Here is a 26,011-nt window from a genome sequence, read left to right as displayed (position 1 = left end):
TACATTGCACACTCATACAGTGTAAACCAACCATTGCACAACAGGGATTTGAATTACAGGGATTTTAATAGTAAAATATATAAATAATATTATTTTGTCTCTTTAATAAATAACACTTTCACAGTATCTACTTTTCCCATCGTTGAGATACTAACCCATAAACAATCCCGAATACCTCAACAGTGTCCAAAATTGCATTCTGGCTTTATGTAAACAAACTTCTTTATAAATTTATGAGACTCGACAAATCACAGCTTTGTTTATATGTACTTTTTTTTTCTACAATGGTAACTCGTTTAGTGACCTTTTTAATGTTTTTTTTTTGGAAGATAAAAACGCAAGATGTATAATACATTTTTATGCCCAATGAAAAAAAAAAACGTTTTTGGCTTTCTCTATGAATTTATCTTTATATGAATACAAGAAGCATATTCATATACGACTTTACTCTATCGAGACTGTATAGAATAACTTCTTATTTTCTCTTGTAATGAGTGGATTCTCAAAATGCATAATTAGAAGAGACGGCTTTTATTGTGGTCAGTGCTCACGTATCTTGTTTATATTTTTACAATTTTTTATATTACTTTATAATAACACTCTTGACTAGAAAAATATTATGTAGGATGTATACCACTGTCCACTTTGGAAAAAAATATAGCCATGTTTAGTTTCTAGATTTAAACACTTTAACTAAAAAAGATAATAGTCTTATATAAGTTATTAAAGGCATAAAGTACCATAGCTGACACTCAAAGGAAAAGATATAAGAAGCTTATCCAGAAAAGGGTAACAGTTGTCATCCATTTGATTTCTCTATCTCTATTATGAAAACTGTCTCTTAAGCAATTAGGAATATTGATAAAAACTGTTGCAGGTTTATGTATGCATTGAGACTCTTTAACGCCAATACTCTCAACTTAAAGAGAAACTTCTCATTCATAGTTTCTGCAGACTTATATCTTTTCGATTGAGGTTTTTTAAGAAATTTGAGTATTTGTAACCTCTTAATAAGAATACCAATTGGGTAGCATTAAAAGTGCACCAGATTCTAACAATTACTGACATCGGTCTCATAAACCGTTAAATGTTATTCCTATCTTATAATGAAACACACACATATATGTGTATAAGTTGATTAGTGTCCAAATAACTATGAGCATCTTTTTCAAGATAAAATGGTGAAATCCTATGTAAGTCCATAGAGAGAGAAAAAGAAAATAACAAAAATTAAAGGCATAAAAGCCCTGGTCTCCCCTTAATGAGCTTAGTATAGAAGGTAGACTGATACCGTGTATATTTCAAAGCGTTTTATTTAAGATGCTAAGTAATATATTCAAGCAAAAGTATCTTTTCGAATCTACACTTGCATAGTTTTGTGACTGCTAGAGTCTGGCGCACTTTTGATGGCATCGATGTGTTACAATGGGATCTTTATACTTTCCATTTTCTACAGTAGTGGAATTGCTGAGTCACGGCTGACAGCCTCTATACGAAAAGAAAATGTGTCACTGCTGACAGCACTATTAATCTTTCGATTTCGTGAGACAGTAAACTATAAAAGTAATAGTAATGATATTTATCTACTATTTATATCTAATTGATCAACTGACTGATCATTGCAGGAACAAACTAAGAGTGAACTTAAGCCCTGTGTTACTTGCTCTCTAGTATATCAAGTGAATTACAAGAAAATTTACAGCAAAAAAACTAAGCTTAACATGAAGGACGTACTGCCCAAAATGTACTTTTTGTATACATTTTTCCCCAAAAATGCGTGAATAATTTTTCGAAATAGCGTATACTCTACTGATTGTACAATTAAACTTTTTTTTTTACTTCTTTATAAGTGAATCTACGTAAGATTTCTAAATATGGGGATTTTTTTCACTTGAAAGCTGCAACCATTGAACACTATTATATCTTTAATACTCTAAAATCATTAATATTTGTCATACTTGCTCAATAAAAAAACAGCCTCATAATACAGATCAGGAACAAAGCTGTATCTGTACTTACTAGACAGGTAACATTTGGAATTTGCTGACACATCAAGTCTAACAATGGCAAAACTTTTTTTTATCTATTAGAAAAACACTGACACCCAATTTATATAAATACTCCAGCATCAATTAAAAAATAACCATCATTTTCAATTCAATCCTCAATCCTCAATCCTCAATCCTCAATTCTCAAATCAAAAATCAAAAAATGGCGACTGCTCTCTTTATGCCTATTAAAGTCGGTACATCTCTCTTGAGTCACCGTGTTGTTCACAGTCCTATGACTCGTCTTCGTGCTGATTCTGAACATGCTCCCTCTCCTCTGATGGCTGAATATTACGAGCAGCGTGCTTCTGAAGGTGGTCTAATCATTGTAGAAGGCACATTTATTAACGAGGAGAACGGTATTTTTCCTTTCGCCCCGGGTATCTACAATGACAAACAAATCGAGGCGTGGAAAGTTGTAACCAAGGCTGTCCATAACAAGGGTGGAATTATATATCTCCAGCTGTGTCACCCTGGTCGTGCAGCTCCATCTATTTTTATTCCTGGAAAAAGGGCTCCTGTCTCTTCATCTGCAATTTCAATCAACGGAAAAAACGCTATTGGAGCAACGTATGATGTACCTCGCGCCCTTGAAGTTGAAGAGATCTCCAAAATCTCACAGGCATTTGCTCAGGCTGCCAAGAATTCTATTAGTGCTGGATTTGATGGTGTCGAGATCCATGGTTCAAATGGGTTTCTTATAGATCAATTCATTAATACCTCGTCAAATACGCGCACGGACCAGTATGGCGGATCTATCGAGAATCGCACCCGTTTTGCTCTGGAGGTCGTAGAAAGTGTCACCAAAGCTATCGGAGATGATCGCACCGGAATTCGTCTTTCGCCTTGGTCTGGGTACCAGGACATGAAGGATGACACACCATATAAAACCTGGGGATATATTTCCAGCAAAATTCAAGAAAGATACCCTAAGATGGCCTACCTACACTTTATTGAGCCTCGTGATGATTATATCAGCGGTCCTAACCCTGGAGTAGATAGAATGAAGATTATCGAGAACGACACAATTGAGCCATTCCGTAAAGCATGGAAGGGTCCATTTATTACTTCCGGCGGATACACTACTACTCCTAAGCGTGCATTTGAGACTGCTGAACAATCGAATAATATCCTGGTTTCTTTTGGCCGCTCATTCGTTGCAAATCCTGACCTTGTTCTTCGTCTTAAGAATGACTGGCCCCTCAATAAGTATGATCGCTCTACATTTTATGGAGGAGACAGCACTGGATACACTGATTACTCTTTCTATAAGTCTGATACAGATAATGATATCACGAATTAATTTTCCAAGTATATGTTTTCTCTGATACTTATATGCCATACCTCAACTTTATTTCAATAAACTTGGTTTAAAAAACAAATACTTGTATTAAATACTGTAAAATACATAACAATTTTGTGCTGTAGTACATGCATTTACTATAAAGACCCTTTAAAATTGGTATTTATATCAATCTTATTAGATACCTTATACCAATAAAGTGTAGTAAATAATTATATTCTATAAGCCAGTTTTAAATTGTAGGTAACTGTGATATATAATAAAGATATAGAATTTAAAAAAAAATCCTTATTACCAATTTTATTGATATAATATACAAGCCAGAATTGAGTGGCATACACAATCTACGATCTAAAATAAATCATATAGTTTTTAATGAACTTGACAAGGTCACATATGAAAAGCGTAACGCCTTCCAGAAACTCGTATACTTCATACTACTTCAATGAAAAATAACCATTAACCAACGGAGATATTAAATTAGGAAACCAAATATATATGTAAGCAGGTATGGTATTCTTCCTTAGATAACCAACATTCTCACAATACTTATTTTTCATTTTCAAATATATTCGTTTACCTCTACACTATGGTAAAAACATAGGGATAGTTTAGAGGGTGATTTTGAAAAATGACCGATGTTTTAAAAAATCACCCCTTGAAGCACCCCTTTTTTTTCATGATGGCTAAGAATGCTTTAATCACAAATAAATGATGATGTCATCTATGTTGGCGCAAAAAAATATTTCAAGGGCATATGCATCTGTTAGTTTGTATTTCCCTCCCTTTAGGCCAGTCTACGTTTACACCAGGTAAGTAATGAATGTAAAGACCATCAGTATGTTAAAGCCAGCTCTAATGGGTCTCTTTCAGTGTCAAAAGCGAACTTGAACATATTTTCGCCTTTTTCTTTTTTAAAGAGGCGCTCCATATTTTCAACTTTGACGGATTCAGGAAAACGAGAGAATGGCTAATGCTACCAACCTCATGCACTTAATGTTGAGCAAGATCTAACTTTTTTTTTTATTCTTTGCAATAGACTGACAGCAAGAAATAGCCAGAAGCCTAGCAAAACACTCCTGTTCTTGTTCTTGTGTGCCAAAATCTGCTGCTAATCTCCATGCTTACTACTTACCAACTTGACATGAAAAGATACTAACGTGTTTTGTCTGCATAATTTTTTTCAAAAAAAAAAAATAGCGGTCCAGCGAGCGAGTTCATTAGAGTGCGCAAGTACTTTGGTGAGTAATAGTTCCAAAACATAAGCCAAAACAAAACATCTCAGCATTTTACCTTGTTCTTATTTTGTATATACGAGGTTCAAGCCAACAGGTTAACCTTCGGGACCCTGACTGAGCTTTGGTGGTGTCCAGGATTTTGAGTACGAGGCCGAAGGTTTCAAGGACATTAGTTTAGAATTAGAAGACGTGGGTTTAAAGGCATTGTGTCCTCCTTCCTTTTTCTTGACGATTGGCTAGTCGCCCTTCACTTTGGTGAGCTAATCCACCGGGTGTCGTATGAGTGAGATGTTCCATACTTCGTACTGTGTTTTTAGTTAGTTTTTTTTTCTCGTTGGGTCCGTTTTTTTTTTGCGTGTTTGGTTTTGCAGGTACGTACTTTTATATTTTTCTTTCTTTCTTTTTTATTACAGCAGATTTTGAAGCACAAGAACAAGATATGGAACATCGATGGACGTTTCAAGGTAGAAATGTAGGATTTATCGATTGGGACTATCTATAAAAATGATCTTTGGGTATATATAATGTGAAGCTGTCTATATTAAATAAGTCAAGAAATATGTATACTATCTTCACCATTGTATTATTTTGATGTAGTATAGTGTGATTTTGTTATTTCCTGTAGTTTCATATCTTCAAAACATAAACATATTTGTAAAGCTTGACTCGTTTTTTCTGTATTTCTTCATTTCTTTATATTTTTTAGCTCACTACCTTATTTCCACACTTTGTGTGTTCATTAATATCCTCTCAGCTATATACCTATCTTTTATAGTAAATAAGACTTATTTTTTGGGTTGTTTAATAAAGTTTTGTCATACAAAGAATCCTTTCGATCTTTTCACATCAACTGTATATCCGGCTTTCAGCTTAAGTATAATTTGTTTTATTAAAGTGTCATAGCACATTTAAGCTATGACAGTTTGGTTTTAATTGCTAAAAATTCACGCCCTTTTTACTAGATAAAATTTTAGATATAATACATCGGAAGAATGAACCGGGATAAAAGCTGGCCAATGGACCAGGTCTTTATTAGTATTCATTTTTTTTCGCTGAACTTGGTTCACACGATGGTTCATCACCGTTGGGACGCTCAACAGGATTTTACATATGACTTTCATGACTTGAAAAAGATCTATGTCTAAGAAAATACAACAAGTTCTCTTTATCAAAGTAACTTTATTATAATAATAATTATGGATCGTTAGGGACCGGATATAATTATTGGATTTTGGGTTGGTCACATTTAGGTGGTCTGGTAAGTATGTCATATAAATAAACCTAAATTACTAAGCCGTAAAATAGGTTAAGTCTCTGTAATGAATACAATCAGTAGTACCATTTTTTAACTCACATAAATGATAATACAAATATCAAGAAGAAGAATCTAAAAGTCTAAATGGATCTTTCGTCATTATATTCTTATTTTCTTAAGAATTGATATAATGTATATATACTTATATATATATATAAGTGTGTGTATATCTAATGTTAAACTATTCGTAAAAACGTCGTAGGGATTACATACGCCATCTTAGTATGTATTTGTGATTCAGCCATGTTTTTTTTTGGTTTTGGTTTTGAAACATCTTTGTGGAATTTTGGTTGTATTGTTATTCCCTTTCCTTTTTGCGATCAAAATCATCCAAAAATGAACGATCTTCGTTTTTATTGTATGTTTCTTTTTTTTGGATTGCTTTAGGCGCAGGTAAGACTGAATCATTAGAAGCCAAGGGGTCTGCGATGATAATAAGCCATGTTTACTTTAGGTTCATAATGACATGGTAATGTTTCTATATCTGTCGATTATAGAATATTAAATTTAGAAATTAGATAAATCACACCTTTCTCTTAAAGAAATTATAAAGATAAACTGCCTGTCAATTAAAAAAAAATAAGAGACTATTTCAGGTGTTTCATATTTTAATAAAACTTATTTTGCTAGCTATTTATTTTAAGCAATAGTAAAATGTATTGACTAACTATTGTTTGTTTGTTCGATTGATTTTTTTTGGTAGTAGGTTCATAAACGAATAATGGATAGGTGCTGCACTTGTATTACCCTTCAAACATGATTTATTGAAAACATTGATCCGCGTGCTTCGATATTTTGGTAATTCATATGTGACATATTGTTAAAAAGGTATTTATAGATTGAATACAAAAAAAACAGAAGGGAGCAAGTGATATAGACATAAAGATGAGTATTATACATACAATATAAGTTAAAGAGGCTTTACATGAGATTTTCAAACACATACAGAGAGAGATACAAAAAACAACAAAAAATTACAAAAGGAATTAAATAAAATAAGATGAAATAGTACAATATAATATAATGTAGTTTTTTTTGGTTGTTTATGCGAGTACTTGGTTAAGGCTTGTGGAGGAGTTGGCTCTTGATGACTCATTAGAGTCTGAATGGCAAGGAATTGGTTGAGAGGATGTGAGTGGTTTAGTAATGGTGTCGGTCGAGAGATCTAAAAAGAGCGTTTCGAGATAATCTTTGGGTGTATCTGAAGTGGCTTCCATGCGCTGCCTTAGTCTCTGTCGTCCGCCACCTTTGTATCCAGTATTATTCCGTCTCATGACTACAACACCGTATCTCTGCTCTTGTTCTGTTTGTGGCAATAGAGGTAGATTAGGAGGTGGGGATGTTTGTTGGTCAGGGAAGGAGATCAGCGAATGGTTTAGGCACCAATCCAATGTGTCTTCTTCTGGAAACAAAGCCAGCTGCAAGATCTTGTGCTGAGAAATATCTGAATGCCCAGCAGGTGATGGAGTGTGCGTGTGCGTGTGGGTGGACAGTGCTGGAAGGGTCTTTGTTCCAAGACGAGAATGTGTATTCCAAGCCAAGAGAAGTGCTGCATGGTTGGTAATCATAAGATTCCAAACATGCGTCCACCTTGCGTTAGTTTGTACGAGGTTCTGCATGTTTTCCATGCGTGGTCGGGTGTTTCGTTTAATAGAATTTTTCTTTAGAGTTTGCTCGAGACCACTGCACACAGGCGTCAGAACAATTGCAAGTGCTTCAGCATTCATTTTGTTAACATGAGAGGAATTCTGAATGGATGACACGAGAATCATAATGTAGTGTAGTAGCTGGTAGTTAGCGGTAGGAAGTTCTTCTATTAGTCTGTACAGTGATTGTATATTCTTATTTCGATTATCTATCATAGGATTGATGGTTAGTTTATTTGTTTTTTCGTCATATGTGGTAATAGTTGTTGTTGTAGAAATGAATTCCTGATTTTATTATTATCTTTATTATTATCATTATTACCTGCATAATGTAAGAATCTACTATGATATGCGCTCGGAATTACAGGGTTGGGCAAACTACGTAAATACTTCTTAACTACACCCGTGATAGCGTGTATGTCATAGTGTGTCAAGTCTAGATATTTTCCATAAGTTGGAGGACGATCAAACTCGAGTTCTAATGAATCGACCTCGGAAGCTGCGCCTGATAATCGAAATATTCCTTCCACAAGAAGACCTGGGATTTGAGCCAAGATTAATAAACCAATTTTCAAATTATCTTTGTGTGTCTACGTATTAGTCAATAAAGCTACCTCGGTTCATTATTTCTGTAAAACACCTGTGAACAATTGTAGGAACGTATAGACCTTGGGAAGTCATTGATCCACACTGAGCACCGTGTTCGAGCGGCGCACCAAAGATGCCATTGAGTGGGCCTTTGTTTGGGTTATGTGAGATACAGACAGAACAAAGTACTCAAACTGTCTACCTTTCTTGGTGTCCTTGTAGTTGAACCACAAACCGTTTTTACGCTTTAGTAAAAATGATAATGGGTTCCTATGAGATTTCCCGTTCATTTCTTACAATAGAAGAAGAAGTTTAATATACAGAAAGAACAAACAAAGACAACAGAATATATATATATATAGAAGGGAAAATGTGGGAGAAGAATAATTTGTACAAAGAAGAAAAGGCAAAACAAAAAGGAAAGGCTATAATAATATTTATCGTTATTATTATTATTATTATTATTTCATTTTCCATATAAGCCAGTGTGACAAATTCTGATCAAATAACAATAATAATAATAATAATAATAATAGTAATAATTCTCAAATCTTTCGCTCTCAATCTCTCTCTCTCTTTTGCTCTCTTCTTTTCTGCATAAAAGCAACCTCCCTTTTTCTGTCATGGGACTGCTATTTCCCAAGGCAGACACTTCAGCCTTGTGCCCCTTTCTTTACTACTTATTTCCAGTTCATTGACATGCGTACTTCGTCACCTGTTCTTTGTTTTCTTATCTCATGCTTACTACTACCTCTTGCCTTTGCTGGGCCAGGAACCCATCGTTTTGAGGCCGGGCATTCCAATTATGGTGAAGATTTGAAGAATAAACAGTAAGTATCTTCTTGACTACACATCATCTAGTATGTTGGATGTTGAAGTGATGGTAATTAGGCACATTCAAGAACACATCAATGCATTGGCTAAGGATGGACAAGCACCCAAGGTAGAAGACAAGGACATGGTCTATTATTTGTTTGTGGTACATGATAAGAATGCAGATGGACATCTCGATGGACATGAGCTCAGAGCGGCCTTCACTGACTTTGAGGAAGGAGATGAGGACCCGACAAAATTCATTTCACTAGAAGAGGTAACAGAGATGGTAGACCATGTTCTTGAAGAAGATGATATCGATGGAGAGTAAGTCCCTTTTTTTATTTTATTTTCAATATTAAAAATAAAATAAAACACTATTAACAATGACAATTTCATATGATAGTGGCTTGATTTCTTGGGATGAATATCTTCAGAGCCAACTCTATCACGGGCAGACTTGAGCCAAGCAAATTTAGGCGGTCACCCAAAAAAAATATGGGAAAAAAAAAACGTTTTTTATAGTGAACACACAACAATAAATAATAGTAATAGTAATAGTATTGTTAATATGGCTATTATCATTACTATATTTATTTATATGATATGTGTTCTCAACTTGCACAGGCTGTGTGAAATATTGATAAAATAAAATAGGTTGTGGAGCAAAGGAGAAACAGGAATACAAAAATAATAATTATAATAATAATAAATAGAATAAATAAATAAAAAATAATATTAATAAAAAATAATTAAAAGAGAGAGAGAGTCTGTGTGATCCAATAGAAAAAATTCGCGAATTTTATATAATTTGACCGATCCGATACCCTTCGACTATTCTCTTTCCCTTTCTACTACTTTTCATTAATTCTCGATCGGCAGTTATGGAAGTCCTGAAGCAGTTGAACTTCTCTCCAGAGACTCCCTTTGGAATTCCTCTATATCCTATCTTTGATAAGGCTTATGAGGCTGTCGTAGGGCAACCTGCAAGTACATTCAGGTACACTGCAGGCACTACACCTCTGTCAACTGTCAATGAAGGTAAACAAAAGGCAAAAAAGGCAAATAGCAGTAATCAACAGAAAACAAAAGAGTCAAATTCTCGGCATTTACCTATTTCTGACTTTTTTATTTTGGTTTTTGGTTTTTGGTTTTTGTTGATTGACTGATTGATTGATCGATTCTAGTCGTGGCATCTTGCATCACCTACTTCATCGTCATCTTCGGTGGACGTTACCTGATGACCAACATGCCCGCCTTCAAGCTTCAATTCTTCTTCCAGGTCCACAACTTGCTCTTGACCCTTGTCTCGGGTGTCATCCTTCTCCTTATGGTTGAGCAGATTTTCCCTATTCTCTACCGTCAAGGTCTTCTCAATGCTATCTGCTCTGCAGATTCCTGGACTCAGCCCTTGGAGCTTCTGTACTACCTCAACTACCTCGTCAAGTACTGGGAGTTGATTGATACTGTCTTTTTGGTCCTCAAGAAGAAGAAGCTTGGTAAGTGATAGGAAGAGGAAAGGGGTACATGGCTGTTTATGATATACATGTTCTTATATTTGATAAATCTACTAGAATTCCTCCACTACTATCACCACAGCTTGACCATGGTCCTTTGCTACACCCAGCTCAACGGTCAGACATCTGTTGTAAGTGTAACTTTATTTTTTATTTATTTTTTCCTTTCATATTCTCGGTCAAGAGAAGCCGTGTGGCCGAGTTGATGTTGGTGTTGGAAGTCTGGCTTTAGGCTGGGTGGATTGAATAGAGTTGGAATTCCACCGTAGATGAGTCGAATCGCCGCCAAAATATCCTATACGCACTTGTCCACATCCATACAAAAAAACATTACTTTTTTTTTTCTAAATCCAAGTTATTCATATATATTTATGTATATTTCTCAAATTTCTTCTGTAGTCGTGGGTACCGATTGTTCTCAACTTGACCGTCCATGTATTGATGTACTACTACTACTTCCGTACCGCTGCTGGTGCTAAGATCTGGTGGAAGAAGTACCTTACCACTATGCAGATCACCCAGTTTATCATTGACTTGTTTGCCATCTATTTCTGCACCTACACCTACTTCACCGCCACATACTGGCCCCACCTCCCTAACATGGGCAGCTGTGCTGGTACCGAAACATCTGCCATCTTTGGCTGTGCTCTCCTCAGTTCCTACCTCTTGCTTTTCATCAACTTTTATCGTATCACTTACCAGCAAAAATCAGCCGCCGCTCTCCAGAAGAAGCTCAGCGGCAAGGTCCAGCCTAGAAGCAAGAAGATCTAATTATTCCCCTCTAATCTCTTGCAAAAAAAACCGTATTACAATCCATCCCATCCCGGGTTTCTTTATTTCTCGTAGTACATCTTTCTTCTTTATACACTTTAAAAATAAATCCTAATAATTGATTTCTGACATTTTATTCATCTTACATAATATGTGTCTGTGTGTGTAGAGGCTAAAAGGGAGTATGTGTTTTATAGTAAGCGAATATTTCAAATTACCTAAACATATATTTTATCTATTTTTGCAAGAAAATTCAATCAAAGAAAAAAAAACTATGTGTTTTTTTTTCTTTGTCCTTCCCACATGAATTTTGTCTGCCTAGAGATCCGTGGGCTTTTCACTAGTGAACACAGTAGCAGACGTAGAATGCGGACTCTGCCTCAAACACGTGTAAGAATAATATGTCTTTAAGTCAAAGATTGTACATTCTCAAGAAAGCTACCTACCAATTTCATAATAATAATAAGAAGAATATTAGAATGTGTATTCCTCTTTTTTTTTTGCACCCCTTTTTCTTATTTGAATGATCCACAATACTTGTTCACTAAACGGCTCACAAATCTAGCATTATATTTAAAGTTTATGTTTACTTGAAATACTTTGATTTATTCTAATTCATTTTTTTTTATTGTTTGGTCTATTTATCCATGGCTTTAAATACTCAATTAATGGGAGTATTAAAGTAACAGTAAACCAATAGACATGTGAACATCCTTCAAGATGGCCGTGCGTTTTTTTTTTTCTGTAGGTTAAATATACTTTTTTTTCCCGAACCGGGAAGTAAAATCTGAAATATAAAAATGTAACTTACTGCATTTTATAGGTTTAAAATGTTTGTCTGAGTACACATATTACAACTCAGGTATATTTCTCACAAGATCTCAGTTATAGTATCATTGGTATATATGATTGATAATTTGCGCATACGCTTCAGTGAGACATTGGCTGGTATCGTTCGAAATTTGTTCCATTGCAAATTATAATTCCGCGACTTTGTTTGAGAGCATTTCAATTGTCAAGTAAATCCCCGGCTCACCTTCTCTAGTAAGGTAGTATTTATTCCATGTATTCTTTTTCCCTATTAAATGGCTGGCATATGTAGATACAAAAAGGCTCTCGTAGCCGATCTGCTGTATATGGGGCTATATAAGCTCCAATGTACACTAGTTCACAAAAAAAACAAGTTCTTAAAACCATTTGTAGTGTATCTTAAACAAAGAAAATTGTCTACTTCAATTTACCATGATAAAAGCTTTGTAACCATTGATCAAATGGAAACTTTCCTGTGAATTTTTTGAGTGTTTATGCCTAGGTTTTCTTTTAAGACAATCTATACACCTAACACTCATTTGAAAGCTAGAATATCAGCTTGATTCCTTCTTTTGATCATGTACATGTACACGTTGTACATACCGATGTTACTACTTGATATCCTATACTCTTATTCTCCCCCCTCTGAACTCATCCTTTTTATGCTTACTTGATTTTCTTTGTTTATTCCTGAAAGGTAAAGGAAGAAAAAGATTGATATGTATAAACTAAAAAAAATCAGGGACGGTATATCGTACAAGGTCTATCTGAGCCCTTCTCTTACGGTCTTATTTGGTGAATATTGAGATTAATAAATAAAAATAGGATAAAGAGTGTCTTGGAATGTTCTCAAAGTCAAATACTTTGTATTTCTTCATATAAATCTACTATTCAACTTTTATAGTTTGTTATGTGTAAAGGATGCTTCTTGTTATAACAATGAAGGTAAATAGCACCGGAACTGATGTTGAACACAGCACTCAACAGAATAAAAAGAAGATATGATAGAAACTGGGATGAAAAGAAATAAATAGATTGGCAAGCTGTCAAAATCAGCATTCATAACCATTGTGCAATGGTACTGTTTCTTAGCACCCTTGCTCGTAGAGTACTGTAGAACACTGTGGCGGCGGGATATTAATGTCAATTGTACCTGATATATCGGAATGAAGTAGAAGGCCTCCAACCTTGGCTAAATCATTGCATTTGTATTACTTATTTTAAGCGCTGTAAAACACATTATCTGGTTTTATCTAAAGCTTTCGTATTTTACAGATAAATATTCTAAGCATAAGTTTTTACTATGTATGAATTTTATTTTATTTATTTGAAAAGGTCAATCAAATTAGCTAACTTTTTATTTTGATTCGCCCAAAAAAAAATTACCGCCTGAATTTTAAATGTATAATCTGTATTTTCATATTATATTTTCATTTTTATTTATATAGCTCCTTACATTAACTTGATCAAAGCTCTTCAGGACACCTTTGAGAGATCTCAGCATATTTGATCCGAGAATTTGGTAGATTTAACAAGAAAAAAAATTGCTTAAAGATGTACCAGAAGCAGCCATGTTGTACATAATCTCATACACACATACACACATATTCTTTTTAGGAAGTTTATTTGTCTTTATAATATTTCAAAAAGAAAAAGGAAGATCTTTAGACCACAGGCAGTTAAATGTACTTCGTTAGCAACAAGTTTGACAAAAAAGGGGAGAGGTCGCTTCAGACCACAATTCTGCCTTTATTATTTTTCAAATATTCCTCACTATCTCGAGCCAACAAGTTCTTAATCCTATTTAATTAACAATAAATTGTGTAAGCAAGCTTTTTCTTATACATATTGACATTTCTTTATCTGATTATCTTTAAACCAGCAGATTGTTTTACCTGACGTGACTTGAGTGTCCGGGTAATAATCGAATCCTTTGTGCTATTATTCACAACAGTAAAAATTAATTATTATTTAGTATTGTATCCATAACAACAAGCATAACCACAATCACAATCACAATCACAATCACAAACATATTTCTCTACTTACATGATGTGAACAACAGCACCCCAGCCTGACAAGGCATCTCTGTCTTGTGCATTCAACAAGGCTTGTGAGATTGTTTCAAACAAATCTTCGGGTTCCATATCGGGTTCCCAGAGTGATTCGCACATGCCGTAAAGGTTAGGGCCTGCTGTGCCGCTCACCACAAAGTCCTTTGCAAAGTTAATACAACCGATCAAATCCATAGAGCAGATGAAAGGCTGGTTGTTCTTGTCAAGACCAGCCACGACAGGCTCAACAAAGTAAGGACCAAATCTAATTAATCCAAAGGTAATGAGCAAATATTCTTCTAAGAATAGAAGAAAAAGAAGAAAAGTAGATTGTAAATGTCAATTCACAACATTTACCGTCGCTCATAGAGAGTGGAAGAAACGACATGAGCAAGTGTCTTTGGCTCAATATCTCTCTCCTCCTGCATTTTGTACATGTTAACTTTGAATCGGAAACGCTCAGACCTAACAGCCAATTATTATGAGTAAATGACGTTGATGCTTTCTTTTTTTTTTTTCGTCTCCAATCGATGACAAAATACTCACAATGTCAAGACATCTGTAGCAAGTCCAGGAAGGCCAATGAAACTCTTTTCACTAGCTTGGAAGATCTTTTGGAATTCAGTAGAGACGGTCATAAACTGCTGTCCGAGACGCTTGTCAGCAGCGATTGCAACACAGTCCTTTCCGACCATGGCCACCACCGAACCACCATTATATTGCATAATCGACTATTGAAAAAACCCATTGGTCAAGAAAGGAGTTCATCAGCAAAATAGTAGATAAGCATACCATGATTCAAAAATAAGATAAATAAAAATAAGAAAGCCAATGAAAGGTTTTTGTAGGGGGAGACACTTGAGAATTACGAGTCCAAGGAAACTTGGGTTCTTGGAAGCGTACGCGTCTGCTCTAAAATCGCAGTCCGCTCAGCTTCATGTCACCCTTCCTTTTGTTTTAAGGTACACGCAAGCTATTTGCACTTCTGTACTTGCTTAATTTTTTTTTCAGCTATTTTTTTTTAAAACAGATCATATGTTTCAAAGACCTTGACATGCACCAAACAGGAATGCTCTGAACTAATTTTATGTCTATAAATACATGTATCAATATTACTTGACATACTAAGGCATTAAACAGATATTCCAAGATAATACAAGCAAATATAGCACATCATATCATATTCACATTTCACACAACCCCAGCCCAGGAGAGGATTTCTTGGTGAAGCAATAGTTAACACAGCACCATATTCGTCCTTCTATTTCTTATCTGGGCTGATACCAGTATTATGTATGCTATACTGGGGAAGAGAATATGCCTGGATTAAAGTTATCATCTTCGGAATATGTATACATTGATGTTTAATTAATAACTGCCAAACTCTGGATCAAACAAAGAATCTACGTTTTAAAAGTATACGCTCTATCTGACTTTCCTGAAAGATCCCATACATCCATCTTTCTTATTCATACCTGCTGTGGCTTAATTGATGTTCTTTTATTTTTTGGCTTGGGCGTGAAACCGTGGATTCGAAAATTACAACGTGTATGTATATGTGCTCATAAAGTATACATTGCCAAAGGCTTTCTTCAAGACCACGGGGGTTTATTATTATTTTACACTTTAATTTTTTTATAGTTTTTGGGGAAAAGATTGAAAAATGTATAGAGAAAAAGCATATTAAAAATTATACAGCACATGCACTTGTAACCACTGTGGCCTAAACTTAGTAGAAGTAAATAAATATAGGATTTGTCGAAAATTTTAGATACCACTTCTTTTATTTTTCAGCTATCATATTCATTATTGAGTTGATAGATTCTTATGCCTACATCTTTAGTGTGTACATCATATATACTTAACCGTTTATTAAAGAGCTTGTAAAGACTAAATTAAAATGTTCAGTCTTTTTGTAACAAACCTGTGGTTTCTCAGCCAACTTCCAAACAGAAATTCTTAGAATAGCCATGAACCTGCGACTAAGCTAGATAATATTAATATGAGTAATGGCAATAATAAAATAAAGTTATTGCTTGAGTAAATTCAAAAAATTCTTACAATCTATAATTTATCACTTTTGCCTATTAAAGATTATTTTTTTCCGTTTTCTTTAATACATCTTCACAGCCTGACCTTTGAAATAGTACCCTTGTAACACATTATTATTCCATTATTTGTTTTAGACAAATCACTACCATCTAAACAACCATAGTATTACTCACTCAGTATTAGTATCTTACTAGACTGGTATTCTTAATACGTCGGATCTTAACACTTAAAGTATCTGCTCACGAACAAGAACTGTTCTTTCTTTGTTTCTTTCAATAAGTTGGATTAATTTGCTACAGTTTCTTGTATCATATCTTATTCTGTGTGTGAGACATTCGATTTGATTTAATTTGATTTAGTTTTTCTCTTTAATTGTGGGGAATATCCTAATGCTACAAAATGTCACCATTAAAGTAATACAACATTCGAATCGGTGTACGTTACATATTCTAGTTGGAAGTTTGATACACATTTGTCTGATTAACTCCATAACTTGTTTTGGGAATACACCGCTTGAATCGAGTCTGCCCATCAGTTTTATATTCGTTATTTGTTTTAATTTGATTATGTTCGTGAACAACTTTTCGTAGTGCACATTCTAAAGTATATATAAGCATCAACCATAAGCTATTTTCCTCAAATAATATATATATATATATATATATAGCTGACAAGCCTAAATGGGTGATAAGAGTGATAGAGACAGGCTTTTCAAAACAACAAAAACAAATACTATAAAAGAATGGCTATTTCCAAATACTTTGTCTGCCAAGAAAGACTAGTGATATAAAAAAAAAAAAGGTAGATTTATTTTACAGCCAATGAAAATCCATCGGCGGTGTAAATAGATCAAAGTTGAAGACACAGCCTTGTTGAGGGCCCTTTTTATATGTTATTATTAAAAAAAACGTCGACAGCAAACGCCTCCAACTGTCTAGTGAACGCCATTGTTTTTTTAAAAAAAATTAAAAATTAAAATAAAATAATAAGAAAGGACAAATAAGAAGAAGAGAAAGAAAAAGAAGAAAAGGATACAACAAACGGCGTTGATGAATGCCACTACAGATCAACCTTACCAAGGAACCCTTGACAAAGAGTTCTTTGACAATGCCGTATCCAAAAGCACGCTTGATGATTGGCAATATGAGATGAGAAGAGAGATGCAAGAAATCCTGGTGAGTTTGGTTTGACTTGATTATGAATCTCACTTTTCCTTTTTGCTCTTTCTAAATCCATACACTCTCTCTTTGTTTATGCTTTCATATTTTCTTCTTCTTTATTTCTTGTTTTTTTTTTGGTAGCCTGGACTTTATCTTGGTCCACTTTCAGTTTGTAAAGACACAATCGGTCTTCAGACGAATGGAATCACGCACATCTTATGTTTTTTGGATGCACTCGAAACTAATCTGTTCAAAAGTACTCAGACATTGTCCAACTATTTTCACTTCAAGGCAGTTGAAATATCTGACTCCAACACTCAAAACCTCATTTCCAGCTTTCCATCCGTGAGCACTGAAATTAAGAATGTATTACAACATTCGAATGGCAAGATTCTCGTGTGTTGCAACGGTGGCATGTCACGAAGTCCCTGTTTTGTGATTGCCTATGTAATGGAGACATTTGAGCTGGGGGCTGTTCAAGCCTACAACTTTGTACAGAGTAAACGTCTTTGCATCAACCCAAAAGAAAATTTCAAGAGTCAGCTCAAGGTAATATAATATGCATACGCATGCTTGCAAAATTGTGATAATAATACAAAGAATGGACTAAAAATGTGAAAAAATTGTATAAAAAAGGAATATGAACCAATCTATCAAGCAAGAAATGTGAGGGTTCCAGAAACCCTTGAGGATTTGGAGAGGCAGCGAAGAAGACGAAGACCAGCACCTGAAGACGATATGGAAGGTGTTGGATCAGAAAACAAACGATTAACAAGGACAGATGATCTTCAAAATCGCAATATGGCCAACGCAGCATTCACATCTTCGAATATGCCTATTTGATTCCAAAATCCAAAATCCAAAATCCAAAACCCAAATCCAAAGAGAGAGAAAGAAAGCAAGAAAGAAAAAGAAAGCAAGAAAAAGGGATAAAGGAAAGAGATCGATGACTCGTGGAATTTCCATGTCTCCTTTTTTAATCCTCTGTTAAATGACATATGTATATGTATACATTCATGGTAGATAATTCATTGGATTTGAAAAAGCATAAGTAGAAGTGATAAAAGGGAAGTATAGTGACAGTACTACTCTATAAAACAATGTAAAGAGTATTATTAGTATTAGAAGAAGTGTTGAAACTAGCAAGTATTCTTTGTTATCTGTCACCTGAATCAGCTTTTGCTATTTTTATGAATAATAGAATCACCTTTTTTTTTTAAAACAAAAAAAAACAAGAGAAAATAAGGTATTTATTATAATCACAATTATTTTATTTTATTTGGTAAAATACCAATAAATACAGAAAAATACATATAGTATTTTTTTAGGGTTTTTATCAACCTCTTGAGCTAGCACTACGGGGGGAAATGCGTGTTTAGGGGTGTACTTTAAACAGAGGAAGTTTACAGAAATTTTAGCATTGAAAGCATGTAGTAGTTTTACTGGTAAAAACGTAAATAGCTTATAATTCATGTTTAAATTCTTTCTCCATGGTCCGTTCACCAGTTTTTACTTGTCCCTTAATACTATAAAATAAAAAGTACCTAGGGAAATCTTCACCTCTAAAGAAAGAACTAAAAGAAGTCTAATACACAAGAGAATACCAACGTAATTATCAACAAATAATAAGAGTAGAAAGAATAGAAACAAAAGCAAATGACCAGAACACTCGGACACAATCTATATGTGTGTGATTGCAGCCATAGTCAAGAGAGAAAGGTTATTATCCCAAGTGGCTGTTGAAGGGGCCTTTTCGTTCAAAAGAATATATCTGTAGCTAGAGACACTCTTAAATAAACTTGTGGCTATGGCTATAATGCTGTTAAGGAATATTGGTATCTATATGATTGTTAGTTAGAAAATATATGTTGGCCTGTAACATCTCAAATATATATATAATATATTCAAAGTCTGTGGTATCAAGAGGATCATTTAATACAGTTTATATTCATCAATAATGTGTATGTGTGAAAAAAAATAAGGATTACTTTTACTTTTTTTTTCCAAAACTTTTGGGGCAAGTCTTAACTAATTATATTAAACGCAGGATATGTTAATAGGAACTTTCATAGCATTTTCTTTAATTTTCACTATTTTATTCAGATCTTCCATTAAGTATACAGTATTCTCGGCCTGTCTTTGTATTGAACTGTATTTTAAAGTGTAGGTGTAGTATATGGTAATATCTCTAGGCTTTGTGTATATACACTGTTGACCCTGATTTCCCTAGCTGCTTGTTTTAGTTAGCTTGCTTTTGTGAAGCATGAAGCATGAAGTATGTATGTATGCATGCATGTATAAGATTTGGCTGTTGTCATTGCACACCTTGTATTCTCTAAAATATGCTATATATATTTTTAATTGGGTTGAGTCTAGTAGTTTTTGTATTGGCTTGTCAAATATGATTGTGATGATCAATTTGAGAGTGTCCTTTGGCTATGAAAAATTATTATCACAATCACACAAATAGAGAGAGAAGAAAAAGGAGAATCAGTGTAACAAAATCCATAAAGAAATTAATCGGAATCCGACAATGTTCTCATGAGGTACGCCAATGTTTTCCGGAATGACTGTATCGTCCTATTCCATTTTGTCAGCCCACTGATTAACTAAAAAAAAAGATTGGAATCGTTATCTATCTATCTCCAAGTAGGTTCTCTATATACAAGATTTATATTTATACTTATTAAATTCGAAAAGTAATAAATAAATAAATAATAATAATCCTAAAATAATCTATTCCTCCACCCACCCCCACTTTTACCACCGATACCTTACCTTCCCCCCCTCCCAAATTAGATATCATAATATTAGGACCATTGATATGGCCACGATGATGATAATGAGGATTCCCATAGGTTGGGTACAGTATATATATTATGCTTTATAGCATATAACCCATATTAGGATATAAATCTCCATTTAATCACAATCAAAATCGAAATCAAAAATCCCAATTTCACTACAGTCTAGCTTTATAAGAAGTTTAAGGAACCCAGTCTTCTTTGCTCCTTTTGCTCTTCTTCTAGTACAAATTAAGATCGAGATTTCTTTTATAGTGATTTGCGTTTGCAATGTGATTCTCCTGCATATGGAGCAAATTCATTTAGGAATGGAAAAATCTCATGAACAAATTTGCTCGGTATGCTGGAGAACACCATTAGTCACTATCTTATATACATTTATTTTATGATTTGCAACTTGTAGAGGGAATTTTAGCTGTAGCTTCTGACTCTTACGTTTTTGGACAGTTGACTGCTTTCTGAATTAATATTTCAATATCTAGATTGAAAAACCATTCTACTTGGGATGACTTTGCTCCCTATGCTGGAGAACGCCATTAATCATAAAATACTGTCTCATACTAATACAAATCTTGTATACTCAATTAATAGCAGTCTGCGTCCTAAGTTTAGACTTGGCAATAAAGAAATAATACTTGGGCACATATGCAGAACATCATAAGGAATTGTTGTCATTAGAGTGTGACGCAATCTTGTTGGATACTTTACTATTTATTTAGCCTGCTTATGCGCATAATGTCTTTCTCTTTATTTCATCTATTTATATTTCTAGAGTTTGAAAGCACCAACTGGTAAGTAATTCCCGCTCATCCCTTTTTTCTTCTGCAAAGCACAAAAGAAAGTCTTTATACGAATATTCTGTATCCTTAGGGACCAGACTTAATTATTCGATACCAGCAAAAAGATCACCTGTGGTCTGGTGGAATCAAAATGTCGTCTCGCACCAGGAAACATTGTCCCCGTAAGATCAGCAAAACTTTTCTTGTGTTTTTGCGTTTGGTAGGGAGATTTACGCTGCATACTTTGAGGCTGTTCCACCAGGTTGCCCGTAAGGTTCCCCTTTAAGATAGTCCACAACAAGTCTTATTCTTCACATTTATATTTCTTAGTGCTCTAATCTTATCCTTTAAAATGTCCATCACCTTCAACCAACCAATTATTAATAGCGATGTCCACATTACAAGTAATTCAAAGAGAGGAAGATGTATGCTCATAGAGATCTTCATTCGCGAGAACTAAATATATATTTATTAATATTCTTTTAGCTCAGTGCCCAAAGTTATTAGACCTTTCAATTTCTTCTGTTGAGGTGAAGAGATTGAAAAAAAAATACTTTCTGAGTGGAAGTCAAAGGAGAAGGTAAATGGGAGCGTGGATACCTATAGCTGAAAATTTTCTAATAAATACGTTTAGATTATTGTGTGAGAAAGCAATATAACTGAAGCTCTCAAGAGATTCAGAAAACAGTCAATTGCAAAAGTCCATAAAAATAACGACATAAGCAGCTTGAAGATCATGTAAGTATTTAGAGCTATTTTCCATCGTTCTCTTCATATACTAACTTCAACTGAACCAAACTTTTTCAACTTAGTTCCTTATCTCACATTTTCCCGATCAACAAGTTTGATGTCGGAAAATGCGTTAACAAATACTTTGACAATAAAACGCGCAAAGCACTGAACTCAGTAGCTAACGAAAAAAAAAAGCCCAAAAATATATCGTGCACCTTCGCAGGCAGTCGTGTATTGTAAGGATAAAGCTGATGTAAGTTGAACCAGTTCAAGAAAATAGCTTTCTCTAACAATATCTGCAAATAGGAAGAAGAGAAAATGGCCATGATGAGGGCAATCAAAGTCACAGTTAAAGAAAAGAAGCAATCTCGCGCTTCTATTGCTGATAATTCCGAAGCAACATTTATAGGAAAATATCTGATGCCAGTAATCAGAACAGTATTGTTGAAAAAATCAGGCAAAAATATCCATTATGCCATATAAGTACACACACAATTATTTTTGTTTACTATACTAATTATCGTATATCATACTTGCAAATAGGATGGATAAACCCCCCCCCCCCAAAAAAAAAAAAAAAGCTAGATTTTACGATTGGCACAAAGGCCAAAAACAAAGAGTTTTACTTCTTTTTTGTTGAAGTAAAGAGACATAGAATTACCAGCAAGTACCAGCCCGAAGACGATCACATATTGCATATCATTTAATACAGATACTTTAATAGGCTTTAAATGTACACTTTTCCAAATGAAGCTTCTTGCGGATGGAATTTACATGTCTCTGGCATTTGAACGCTTCTCTTTGGTTGAAGAAATTTACCAACTAGTCCACTTGCCTTCAGTTGTTGAGGCGCTTTTTTATGTAAAGGTATGAATTACAAGCAAACCAGTCTTAGAAACACTACACTACCGTATTATGTACAGTCCGAACTCGGCAAATTCGTAGAAGAAATAGACAAAAAAAAAGAAAAAAAAAGAAAAAGCTGCCGGAAAAGAGAGATAAACTCTCTCTTTTAAAATCGCGCATGCACAAAAAAAAAGTTTCTTTTTGAATTTACAAAAAATATGAGAGATTGGATTCGTTATTCCTAAAGACGATTTTTATTTCTCTGTTGTTATTTTTGAATACCTAAAAAAAAAAGTAGTCATCACAATGACATTATGTATAGTATATCCGGAAAGTAAAGTCGTACCAATTAGAAATTGATATCGCACACTTCCCTGTATAAAGCTTCTTGCTCCAACACTTTAAATGAATCAATCTCTAGTCATCTTGCACTGCCAGGAGATGAGCTGATTGGTAAATACAAGCCATTGAGGGATTATTTTCTGATATAACAGTATATATATATTTAAAAATAATAATAAGGTGATACGCAGCAATATTCAAGGGTTCTTGAATATAACAAATGAAGAGAGGGACGGGAGATAAATCTTATGAAACTTTGATAAGATCAGTTTTGACTGCACTGAAGAAGTTATGGTATATTATTTATGTTACATGAAAAGGTCGGTCGAGAAAGATTATTGCAGCTTGTAAAGAATTAATTTTACTAACCGAAACCTTGTCTTATTGTACTGTACTGTACCGTACCGTGCTATTTCTCATAACTCACTTGGAATAAAAAGTATACCAAATGTCGAATAGATAAAACTTTTTTTTTCGTAACATATCCTATCTCGAACAACAAGCAAGGGCTCACAATGTCTGCCCTGCGTGTCATTGGACCAAATCTTCAAATTGAATGGTATTTTATTGAATCAAAGATGTACCTGATTACCCAAAAAGAAAATCAATCAACTATTGTAGTTTTATTGTGCTGTCTGATCAATATGATGAAGTTCGCTACGAATAATAGTTTATATTCCAAAGAAATGAAGTTTATTTGTCTTTTCAGTGTAAGTATTTTGTTTTTGTATTAGAATAGGATAAAATATGGCTGCTATTTCTGGCGTCGGTCTATATAGTGGTCCCTTGAACCCCAGAAGCCTTTCTTTTCAGAGTTTACTATTAACAGCTTATTTGCCCTGACGATAATTGGTACTTGTTAATATCCAATCCATTTTGTTTGAAAATCTTGGTATAAATGTTATATTGTAGATTTGTGTAATCTCTGGAAAGGTGTACATATCAGTCCATATCAAGGCATCTGTGGTATAAATCAATACCGAGACTGTGCGACCAATATTTGCTTAGATATTCTGCGTAAAGTAGAAATCGACTAATGATACCCAATATTATAAATATATGAAAAAAGAAGAAGATGTCATAGATTGTTGGGTTGTGTGTTCAGAAACTTTTTAAGAGATTATTGGGCATCTTTGGGAAAAATAAAAGTATAATATATAATAGAGAAGTAATCAAGTGAATGCGTTTTACCTGATAATTGTACGCCGCGTCCCAGGGTTATCTTTACGGATCCAATAGCTCTAATCAAAAGGCAAAAGAGATACGTTTTGTTGGCTTTACTTCCGAACTGTATTCTACCTTTGTAGTATAGAATTTATTATGGTATTGGTCTATTGTTATGCACACACTGGTCTATCTTTCTTACCTTGACGTTTATGAGATAGAGAACTTTACTTTTGTATCAATACGATTTTATTTTATTTTCAAAGTCGCACTCCGTGAGCACCATTTGTCCCTCCCCTTCAAATATTTCTATTTGAAGGTATAACACAGCGAACCTTTTATTACATATTCATAATTTTGTTGTTATTATTCGATTCAAAATAAATAAAAATAAAGTAGTATCTGTTTAAGCTAAGCTGTTAGAAACCTATTGGCTTAGGGAGAAAGCCTCCAAAGTAAGCAGTTAATTATATATAGTTGTACAGTTGATTTCAAGGCTCTGGTGTCTGACTAAATGTCTACTTGGTCCGAAAATTAATTTCTCTTTGTCTAAATTTGATTCTCGTTTTTTCCACAAAAGGTAAGAATATCAGCTACAATTACATTTTGATTCGTCTAAAGCATTTCTTAATTTGTCTCAATATCAAGTAGAAACACTGTATTATTATTTTTAAGAAAAAATTTTAACCCAACAACAGCTCATTTTTTTTTTTTTAAAAAAAAAAAGACCACTGAATTAACGCCCAGTTTCATCTTCTTTTCCTTTACCATTTATTTTATACTATTTGAATAAGGATGGTCAATATTTACACCCTTAAAGATGTTTCAAAACATAATACAAAGGAGGATATGTGGGTAGTATTACACAACAAGGTGTACAACGTCACTGCATTTGTACCTGCTGTAAGACATCAAACTATAGATTATATTACATTGTAATTGATTGTATTTACTTATTATTATTATTCTTTGATATTTAATTAGCATCCCGGTAGTAAGTTTATGATCTTAAAGAATATCAAATCGATATAAAAATGCCATTTTTTTTTAATAGGTGAAGATATTTTGATTACCAGGGCAGGTAAGCCAATCAACTATAATTGAATAAACCTACGCACATTTATATTTATATAAACAAATATAATCTTATTAGCTGGAAAGGATGCGACAGAAGCATTTGAAGACATTAACCATTCTGAGCTTGCTCGAGAGACGCTTGAACAATTTATGATTGGTCAATTACATGAAGATGTAAGTTAATACAATATACGCATATAATTGTTATAATATTAATATGGCTTTAAACAGGATTGTGTAGCCCGTAAAGTGTTTGAGAGTGTTTACGAACGCAAGATTGAAGAAGACAAGCCTAAGAGATCGTAAGTCCAATTTACACCACACCAAAAACCTAACTTCTACGTATATCTCTATAGTTTGGCAACTGTGTTGATACCTACATTTGCAGCAATTATCCTGATTTACAAATACGTGTTGCATCCAAGAATATCAGTTTCATAAGACAACTAAACCCACCCTCTATAAGCAAACAACTTGATAATAATTATCCTACACATTATATTTACTTTTTATAATATATATATATATTGGTCATAATATACCAGCAAGACACAAAGCTAAAGTATGTTTGAGAGAGTGAGCAAGAGAGTCAAATACTTAAAGCCTTTTTTCTTCTTTTTCTTCTTTTTCTTCTTCTTCTGGTTTTGGCGATGTTCAAATCATAATTGTATGAATGTAATTACTGCAAGAGGTCGATATATAAATTCGTGATTCTTCTTATAATGTCAACTACGGCTGTATTCATCATGCAGTAATGTAATGCTGACTATCAGGGTAAGAGATTGGACACTCCAATCTTTCGAAACAAGTTTTTCAGTGGTCAATTGCTGTACTTCTTTTTCTTTATGCAGGTGTGCTGGTGGAATGATCGCAGTATGTGTTCATTCTAAATGAATGTTTGATAAACGTCTTATAATGTAAGAAGCATATAGGCGAGTATATTCGAATTCCA

At 34.0% G+C, this 26,011-nt stretch overlaps 11 protein-coding genes across 11 annotated transcripts; 8 read left to right on the top strand and 3 right to left on the bottom strand.

The window, feature by feature from the left end:
* Positions 1-2,211: 2,211 nt before the first annotated feature.
* Positions 2,212-3,351, top strand: PHYBLDRAFT_20800 (hypothetical protein; the record flags this gene model as incomplete). Its single annotated transcript, XM_018439743.1, has 1 exon — positions 2,212-3,351. The coding sequence occupies one exon, from the start codon at positions 2,212-2,214 to the stop codon at positions 3,349-3,351; it is 1,140 nt and encodes a 379-aa protein (XP_018291000.1).
* Positions 3,352-6,947: 3,596 nt separating this feature from the next.
* PHYBLDRAFT_169219 (hypothetical protein) lies at positions 6,948-8,428 on the bottom strand (the record flags this gene model as incomplete). Its single annotated transcript, XM_018436023.1, has 4 exons — positions 6,948-7,759; positions 7,873-8,088; positions 8,165-8,287; positions 8,341-8,428. 4 exons carry the CDS (start codon positions 8,426-8,428, stop codon positions 6,948-6,950), a joined length of 1,239 nt encoding a protein of 412 aa, XP_018290999.1.
* A 409-nt stretch (positions 8,429-8,837) lies between these two features.
* PHYBLDRAFT_146272 (hypothetical protein) lies at positions 8,838-9,415 on the top strand (the record flags this gene model as incomplete). The annotated part of the gene is made up of 3 exons (XM_018431614.1): positions 8,838-8,968; positions 9,030-9,278; positions 9,358-9,415. The coding sequence occupies 3 exons, from the start codon at positions 8,838-8,840 to the stop codon at positions 9,413-9,415; spliced, it is 438 nt and encodes a 145-aa protein (XP_018290998.1).
* Positions 9,416-9,816: 401 nt separating this feature from the next.
* PHYBLDRAFT_159049 (hypothetical protein) lies at positions 9,817-11,374 on the top strand. The gene is made up of 4 exons (XM_018433906.1): positions 9,817-9,992; positions 10,139-10,450; positions 10,526-10,599; positions 10,868-11,374. Exons 1-4 carry the CDS (start codon positions 9,836-9,838, stop codon positions 11,237-11,239), a joined length of 915 nt encoding a protein of 304 aa, XP_018290997.1. The 5' UTR covers positions 9,817-9,835; the 3' UTR covers positions 11,240-11,374.
* Positions 11,375-11,542: 168 nt separating this feature from the next.
* Positions 11,543-12,528, top strand: PHYBLDRAFT_65115 (hypothetical protein; the record flags this gene model as incomplete). The annotated part of the gene is made up of 4 exons (XM_018441398.1): positions 11,543-11,629; positions 12,102-12,138; positions 12,174-12,258; positions 12,342-12,528. 4 exons carry the CDS (start codon positions 11,543-11,545, stop codon positions 12,526-12,528), a joined length of 396 nt encoding a protein of 131 aa, XP_018290996.1.
* A 1,136-nt stretch (positions 12,529-13,664) lies between these two features.
* PHYBLDRAFT_159048 (hypothetical protein) lies at positions 13,665-14,962 on the bottom strand. Its single transcript, XM_018433905.1, has 6 exons — positions 14,896-14,962; positions 14,650-14,834; positions 14,461-14,568; positions 14,099-14,368; positions 13,945-13,987; positions 13,665-13,849 (listed from the first exon to the last, which is right to left on the bottom strand). The coding sequence occupies exons 1-6, from the start codon at positions 14,896-14,898 to the stop codon at positions 13,844-13,846; spliced, it is 615 nt and encodes a 204-aa protein (XP_018290995.1). The 5' UTR covers positions 14,899-14,962; the 3' UTR covers positions 13,665-13,843.
* Positions 14,963-15,893: 931 nt separating this feature from the next.
* PHYBLDRAFT_65117 (hypothetical protein) lies at positions 15,894-16,687 on the bottom strand (the record flags this gene model as incomplete). The annotated part of the gene is made up of 4 exons (XM_018441399.1): positions 15,894-15,983; positions 16,028-16,090; positions 16,240-16,304; positions 16,600-16,687. The coding sequence occupies 4 exons, from the start codon at positions 16,685-16,687 to the stop codon at positions 15,894-15,896; spliced, it is 306 nt and encodes a 101-aa protein (XP_018290994.1).
* A 399-nt stretch (positions 16,688-17,086) lies between these two features.
* PHYBLDRAFT_77955 (hypothetical protein) lies at positions 17,087-18,158 on the top strand (the record flags this gene model as incomplete). The annotated part of the gene is made up of 3 exons (XM_018443317.1): positions 17,087-17,330; positions 17,457-17,864; positions 17,952-18,158. Exons 1-3 carry the CDS (start codon positions 17,205-17,207, stop codon positions 18,156-18,158), a joined length of 741 nt encoding a protein of 246 aa, XP_018290993.1. The 5' UTR covers positions 17,087-17,204.
* A 2,481-nt stretch (positions 18,159-20,639) lies between these two features.
* On the top strand, positions 20,640-22,113 carry PHYBLDRAFT_146268 (hypothetical protein; the record flags this gene model as incomplete). The annotated part of the gene is made up of 10 exons (XM_018431613.1): positions 20,640-20,693; positions 20,892-20,910; positions 20,990-21,080; positions 21,123-21,167; positions 21,229-21,302; positions 21,385-21,478; positions 21,550-21,636; positions 21,711-21,804; positions 21,854-21,883; positions 21,937-22,113. The coding sequence occupies 10 exons, from the start codon at positions 20,640-20,642 to the stop codon at positions 22,111-22,113; spliced, it is 765 nt and encodes a 254-aa protein (XP_018290992.1).
* Positions 22,114-23,333: 1,220 nt separating this feature from the next.
* On the top strand, positions 23,334-23,855 carry PHYBLDRAFT_65120 (hypothetical protein; the record flags this gene model as incomplete). Its single annotated transcript, XM_018441401.1, has 3 exons — positions 23,334-23,528; positions 23,598-23,670; positions 23,731-23,855. The coding sequence occupies 3 exons, from the start codon at positions 23,334-23,336 to the stop codon at positions 23,853-23,855; spliced, it is 393 nt and encodes a 130-aa protein (XP_018290991.1).
* A 922-nt stretch (positions 23,856-24,777) lies between these two features.
* On the top strand, positions 24,778-25,242 carry PHYBLDRAFT_113126 (hypothetical protein; the record flags this gene model as incomplete). Its single annotated transcript, XM_018428329.1, has 4 exons — positions 24,778-24,885; positions 24,967-24,976; positions 25,037-25,063; positions 25,136-25,242. 4 exons carry the CDS (start codon positions 24,778-24,780, stop codon positions 25,240-25,242), a joined length of 252 nt encoding a protein of 83 aa, XP_018290990.1.
* Between the last annotated feature and the right edge of the window lie 769 nt (positions 25,243-26,011).

The sequence above is a fragment of the Phycomyces blakesleeanus genome, assembly GCF_001638985.1.
Source record: "Phycomyces blakesleeanus NRRL 1555(-) unplaced genomic scaffold PHYBLscaffold_12, whole genome shotgun sequence".
In the NCBI taxonomy this organism is placed as follows: domain Eukaryota; kingdom Fungi; phylum Mucoromycota; class Mucoromycetes; order Mucorales; family Phycomycetaceae; genus Phycomyces; species Phycomyces blakesleeanus.
The sequence above is the reverse complement of the archived record's forward strand: the minus strand, read 5'-3'. Positions and strand labels throughout refer to the sequence as shown.

Bases quoted from the DNA above. Each gene is read 5' to 3' on its own strand.
- PHYBLDRAFT_159049 (XM_018433906.1), top strand. From the start codon at position 9,836: ATGGAAGTCCTGAAGCAGTTGAACTTCTCTCCAGAGACTCCCTTTGGA. The intron at 9,993-10,138 runs GTAAACAAAAGG...GATCGATTCTAG, and splicing joins TCTGTCAACTGTCAATGAAG to TCGTGGCATCTTGCATCACC. The intron at 10,451-10,525 runs GTAAGTGATAGG...TAAATCTACTAG, and splicing joins CCTCAAGAAGAAGAAGCTTG to AATTCCTCCACTACTATCAC.
- PHYBLDRAFT_159048 (XM_018433905.1), bottom strand. The intron at 14,569-14,649 runs GTGAGTATTTTG...ATTGGCTGTTAG, and splicing joins GCTACAGATGTCTTGACATT to GTCTGAGCGTTTCCGATTCA. The intron at 14,369-14,460 runs GTAAATGTTGTG...TGGATTAATTAG, and splicing joins TCCACTCTCTATGAGCGACG to ATTTGGTCCTTACTTTGTTG.